Raw genomic sequence first — 5,950 nt, 5'->3', positions numbered from 1 at the left:
ATTTAGAACTAGTGTTTCTTTCTTCTCTAGGCAAAATCAAATGAAACAAGTACTTTGTTAAAATCAAATGAAGGATCCATAACACACTAAATTTATGTTGGCGTGAGATAAGGAGAACTTCTTCCAGATCCATAAAAACAAAGGAAGAAGTCCTTTGTAACACAACTTCGGAGATTCGAGATACCAAATTGAATAACTGTAATCTTTTTATATAAATTTGATGTATTTGAATGAAATAATTGAAGAAGAAAGTGAAAAAGATTTTATGAGTTTACATGGTATCAGAGTGGGTTAATAACCCAGAGATTTGATCAAGATCTTTCGGGTTCTCCCTACGTTGTGCTTCCTGCTACGAACCCGATTCCCAAGCAAGGAATCGAGGAGTAGAAGGTGTGGATGCAAGTTGATAGACAACTTCCCGCGGCGCAGTGCTGGAACTACGTGAGCGTGGTGGTCGCGTTCGGCCAGATGGTGAAATCATAGAGGCTAAGAAGCCTCTGGTGAGTGTCCTCACTGACGGTGAACCGGGCGATGATCATGACGACGTCGTATGATCGGATCAAGGAGACAATCCTTGAGTGAGGGGTGATGTAGGGCGACCTGGGTTAACAGAAACCTGACGGACGACCGGTGTGGTACGTCAAAGGAATGGTGTATCGTATGTTTGAGGCTCGACTGGGCTCGCTAAACAAGCAACGGTCTTTGTCGACAAACTCGTACAGGGACGAGGCTTGGCTTCGCCGAAAGGAGTGTAGGCGGCGAACGAGGAGCCCTAGCGTGACGGACGATGATGTCCGATTCTGGCAAGGGAAGCTCCGTTAATGGCCGCAGAGTCCCGCGCTGTTTAGAAACCAGCATCTCGGGGACGACGATGGTTCGAATTAATTCCACTTACTTAGGGCGGATTAAATTTTGAAGACCAACAACTCAGACCAGACCGGACCGAACTGACCAGACCAGACTCGACTTGGATCAGATTCAGTCCGAATTCGACTCGGACCAGATTTGACCCGGACAGACCGGACTCGACTCAGACATGACTCAGACCATTACCCGACTCAGACCAAATTCGAACCAAACCAGATCGTACCAAATTCAGACCCGGACTTGAGTTGGACCTATCCCAGGTTGTCGAGATGTATATCTCAGGCAAAGACAAGTTAAGGTATTTGGAAGGCGATCTCCTTCGATCTCATTTGCTCATGGTCGAGGTGACCACGAGAATGATTGGAGCTTTGAGCAAAGCTTTAGTTGCGATCTAGACCACCGACATTACTACTATGTATGTTAATGGCATTGACACCTCCCAGGTGTATGATCTCCAGTGATGTGTGACATCGGTGACTATTTTGAAATATTTTAGAATAATCTCGAGGGTCTCTAACATGAAAATCGACTTCCCCTAACCATACTGGATGGAGTGCTTAAGAATAACGAATATATGACATATTTTGTCTCAGACCAAGAGCAGTATGCGGTAAGAACTTCTACAACTTACTTGTCAAGTTGGGCATCAAAGATTTATATGCACCAACTTGAGGGGACTGTAGGCGTGAGATAAGGAGGACTTCTTCCAAATCCGTAAAAACAGAGAAAGAAGTCCTCTGTAACACAACTTCGGAGATCTGAGAGACCAGAATTGAATAACTGTAATCTTTTTATATAAATTTGATGTATTTGAATGAAATAATTGAAGAAGAAAGTGAAAAAGATTTTATGAGTTTACAATTTATGCATCACAAATCGTTATAGTAACTATAGATAACATTTTATCTACCATTTTGAAGATTTTTTTCCCAAAGGCAAGTCATGGTCGAGACGCAGAACTTTGGTATGAATGAGCGAGCTTTGCACTAATGAAAGGCCGTAGGAAAGCACGGTACTATTTGCTGCATGTCCGAAGCTGCCATTTGTTCTCTCTTTTACTTTTTTTATTTTCGTCGGGTTCGGAGTCGAGACTTGAGACTTGAAACATGATTGTAAAAAGGATATTCATTTTGAGAGTTACTGATATAATTGAGAAAAAAATCGGAAACGAATAAATAACTTGAGGGCAGTAAGCTGAAACCATATTAAAGATCAAATGAAATCTCAAAATAAAACAAGGCAATTATTACAGATCTGTAAAACCATTGTTTGGGGAAGCTCGATCCTCTCCAGGAAAGAGTGATCTTCCCATTTTATACATGTATGTAAGGACGATTAAGGAGAAAGAAAAAACAATCAGGCGCATCCGGAGTTGCAGGCCAAATTGATCAAACGCTTTCTGATGGGGAAAACAAATCATAGCAAACTATCCGTTCGAGCAGGCAATCTTTTGAAGAAATTGCTGGGAACAGAAGGCAGTTTGCTCCTAAACCTCGGGTGGCGTAGCATGTAAAGCCCCATAACTAGCGCCACCACTCTGAAGGGCGTGACATACAGAACCACGGCAGCGCAGAGGCAGAACACTATGAAGAGACTGGTTGCTCGTGGATCCCTCCAGCTTAACAGAGACTGGAACCTCTCCCCTTGAGTCGCCATGTCCCCCACCACCGTCTGTATCCTTCCGGCCACGCTTCTCAGCCTATCGTACCTCATTCGAACGATGTCGTGAGGCCTCGAAGTTGGGAAAGTGTCGAACTCTTCGTCCAGCTCGTCCGGGTGAACCGCCTCAGCCCAGGACAGTCTGGTGTCCATATGCGGAGGATGCCTCGGACGGAACCGATAGTTCCATATCCCGATCAGAAACATGTACAGAAAGATGGTGGGAAGTATCAGCTCTGGGTACCATATCAAGATCAAAAACAGGATATGAACCAATACGGTGGTGATCGGGTTCTTCCAGTGCGATACATCGTTGAACCATTTCCCAATGGCTATCATCCCTGACAGGAGGGACATTATCCGGAAAAAGTTAGCTTTGCTCCTTCTCATGCTCCACATGTGGGAGTCAACATCAAGCATGTACTCCACCGTTTCTTTCCTCAGAGGAGGTTCAGCTCGTCCGAGTCGAACGGCCACAATGTTCATTGCCTGGTACCTCAGATTGTCTAATTGATTCACTGTGAAAGGATGAATGTAGTGCATTTTTGGAAGAGGAGGATGACCGTACAGGTAAATCATGTTGGCTAGAGAGAGACAAGTGAAGCGGACGGCCAGCTGAAGCTCTCCCATTTTTTTTACCCCAGATGGGTGAAGAACCAGAAGAGGGTAGGAATGTGTATAGATTCGATCTGTTTCGAGGCTGGACAAACGGATCCGTACCTTTCCGATTCTCAAATCTCTGGCAGGAGCGCCACCGGCGGAAACTTTCTCCCCGGCGCCGAGATGGCAGTTGTCGAAAACTCCCAGTGTGATTACAGTGCAAGGATCGTAGACCTCCCAGGTGTATTGCTCGTTCCACTTTGGGCTGAAGCTATCTATGATGGTTCTGGTCCGGACCCATTTTTGGCCGTACTTTGCGACGCAGTAAGCGTCAGTGGTGCCTCTGCCGTCCTTGGTCTTCATTGCGAGAAGACCTTGAGCGCTGAGTATGCCCACCTCCAGTATCCCGATGGGTTGTTTCCAGAGCTGTCGAGCGGTTGGCCGCTGGTCACTGATATACATGGTAGATTCGTCGAGGACATGATAAGCCCCTTCGAGGCAGACTCTCAAGTGTATCCTGCTAGAGAACTTGAGCTCCTTCCGTCTGTCACCTTCCAACAGTCCGAAACCGAATTTCTCCAGGTTGAACCACTGGGAATGAACGGGCCTGTGGTCCAGTCTCTTCTCGAAGATGGAGATGGGGAGAGTTGTCTTCCCGAGCACATCGTCTTTCGATGGATGGACTCTATCCTCCACTGTAAGCACCAGGTGCTCCTCAAAAGGTTCTGCGACGACGAACACCAAATCCTCGTTCCATAATGGATTGAGGGTCCGGGTCGCGCAGATTTTTGTCTTGAGCACCTGGTTACCCACTTGGGCTTTCACAAAAGCTTCTGGGAAACGACCTTTCTCGTTCGGCTGGACATCCTGGCTTTCGATCACGTTAACTCTGAGGTACCACAGTTTGGGTGACACATAAACCTTGGAGCGGATGTTGAAGACGCCTTCGCCGTGCACAGAGGCAGCATCGGAATGCCAAGCCTCGGGGAAGGCTTCATCCGCCTGAGTTCCCATCCAAACTGCAAGCATGATCTCGCCTCTCACCTTGCCTTCTCCTCTCCGCTCCTCCAGTCTGTACCATTGAGGCGCCAAGGGGCTGTCAGGTGGAACTCGAGTCGGAACCTCGTTCAAATCAAACGTGACCTTTCCGAGGTAGTCGTCCCTTGCTACCATCTCCTTGTCTTTCACAAAAACTTCGAGTACGGAAGATTGAATCCTTTCTTTGGAGAAGGCGAAGACCTGGTTCCATTCGGGGTTGTGCTTCTTCTCGAAATGCTTTGTAGTTCCCTTGTAGTTCCCGAGCTTTACTTCGATGTAAGGGTCACAGCTTCCGGTGATGGAACTTGGGGGAAGGTCTTTTGCTTTCACTACCCGGACGTAGAGATAGTACATCTGTTCGACGAGGTCATAGGTGCTGCTATATTTGTCGCCGCTCATCCACCCGCCGATGCTGCGAGACCCCCCCACCGGCCACCGCTCACCAAGGCGGGGACTTGTGTCCTTCAAATTGTAGTCCTGAGGGTTGGGACCAGGACCTCCGGCCGGCGGACTTGCTGGATGCATGGTTAAGGGGACAATTTCCGGCCGTCGTTCTTCTACTAATACACCCTGCTGTAGTGACACGACTTGCGTGTTTATGTGCTCCTTTGTTTCAACTTTACCCTCCAAAGGCTCTTCGGCCCTCTCAGGGTCTCGGGCCTTTCTTTGGATGCTTCAGAAGCATCAGTTGTTGGGGTGCTATCTTCGGCAGCCCGGGGAGTAAGCGCAAGATGCAACAGCAGAAGAGTCAGAAGGAGCTGTTTTATCTGTAGTGCTGTACTGGTTGTAGTAGCAGAAGAAGACTTATCAGTAATAAGAGGTGGCGGAGATGATGGAGAGGACTGAGGAGAGATAAACTTTTTAGACCAATCTCACCTTTGACATTAGAGAAAAACCATTTTTTTTTCCAAGGGAAATCTGTGTAAAACTTCTTCTCCCTGTTTAACTACTATATGGGATCCAAGAAATCCTTACCTTCCCAAGGAAATTTCGCCAGGGATACGACTTCCACTCGTTGTAATCACAGATTTCTACTCCGTGACGCTTTAGGCTCTCGGGTTCCTCGAGATGGAAGAAGAGCTTTTCGTTCCAAACTGGGCTCAGGTTTCTGTAGACAGTATTGGTTCTAATTCTTTGATTATCAAAATCTACTTCAACAAACGGACTGGATGATTCCTGGTCGTCTTTGGGCATAAGATCATGGGTGTCCACTGCCAGCTGCATCTCCTTTATGTTTAGTTGCTTCCCTGCAGTGAGAAGCTACGAGGAAGCGGCCCCGGTCAAGTAACCGCAGCCTGGATTCTGAAGCAAAGGTGGTTATTGAACCCAGAAAGCAAAAGACAAAAGAAAGGAACAGTTAAGAATTTTGTTCTCCGTTTTTAGCAAATGACAGGCTTTGTTTTGAATAAGGGAGAGCTAAAAGGATGAATTGATGGTAAATTCCCAACTCCAAAGACTATCACAGTCGCCTGGACACTGAGGGAGAACGGATGAAAGAAAGAATTAGGCAGTTTAAAAGAGAACAACTGATCAACAACAAAGGTGGAAGCCCGTCATTTCCTTAATCTGGAAGGTTTGGAAGCAAAAAGGTTTAATTACCTACCTTGCTCTTTTGATCTAAGACGATTATTGCCCAGACGATCGAGATAGAAGGAAACTTTATTGGTTTATCATCGTTGAAGGATCGTTTGGTAATCTCAAGAGCTCGCCATGGAAGTGTTTCAGTGAATGCATTCTATTCTTCCGTGGTCAGCAAAGCAGGGAGGGAAGCAAAGTGAGCTAAGAA

General features: G+C 46.6%; 1 protein-coding gene across 1 annotated transcript; it reads right to left on the bottom strand.

The window, feature by feature from the left end:
• Positions 1-2,072: 2,072 nt before the first annotated feature.
• On the bottom strand, positions 2,073-4,861 carry LOC137940269 (FT-interacting protein 1-like). Its single transcript, XM_068785221.1, has one exon. The coding sequence runs from the start codon at positions 4,687-4,689 to the stop codon at positions 2,284-2,286; it is 2,406 nt and encodes an 801-aa protein (XP_068641322.1). The 5' UTR covers positions 4,690-4,861; the 3' UTR covers positions 2,073-2,283.
• Between the last annotated feature and the right edge of the window lie 1,089 nt (positions 4,862-5,950).

This window comes from Aristolochia californica, unplaced genomic scaffold (genome assembly GCF_029961685.1).
Source record: "Aristolochia californica isolate CCGP_79_NKW_82.1479 unplaced genomic scaffold, dmAriCali1.0.hap1 SCAF_9, whole genome shotgun sequence".
NCBI classification, from domain to species: Eukaryota; Viridiplantae; Streptophyta; class Magnoliopsida; order Piperales; family Aristolochiaceae; genus Aristolochia; species Aristolochia californica.
This window is presented reverse-complemented; position numbering and strand designations above follow the sequence as displayed.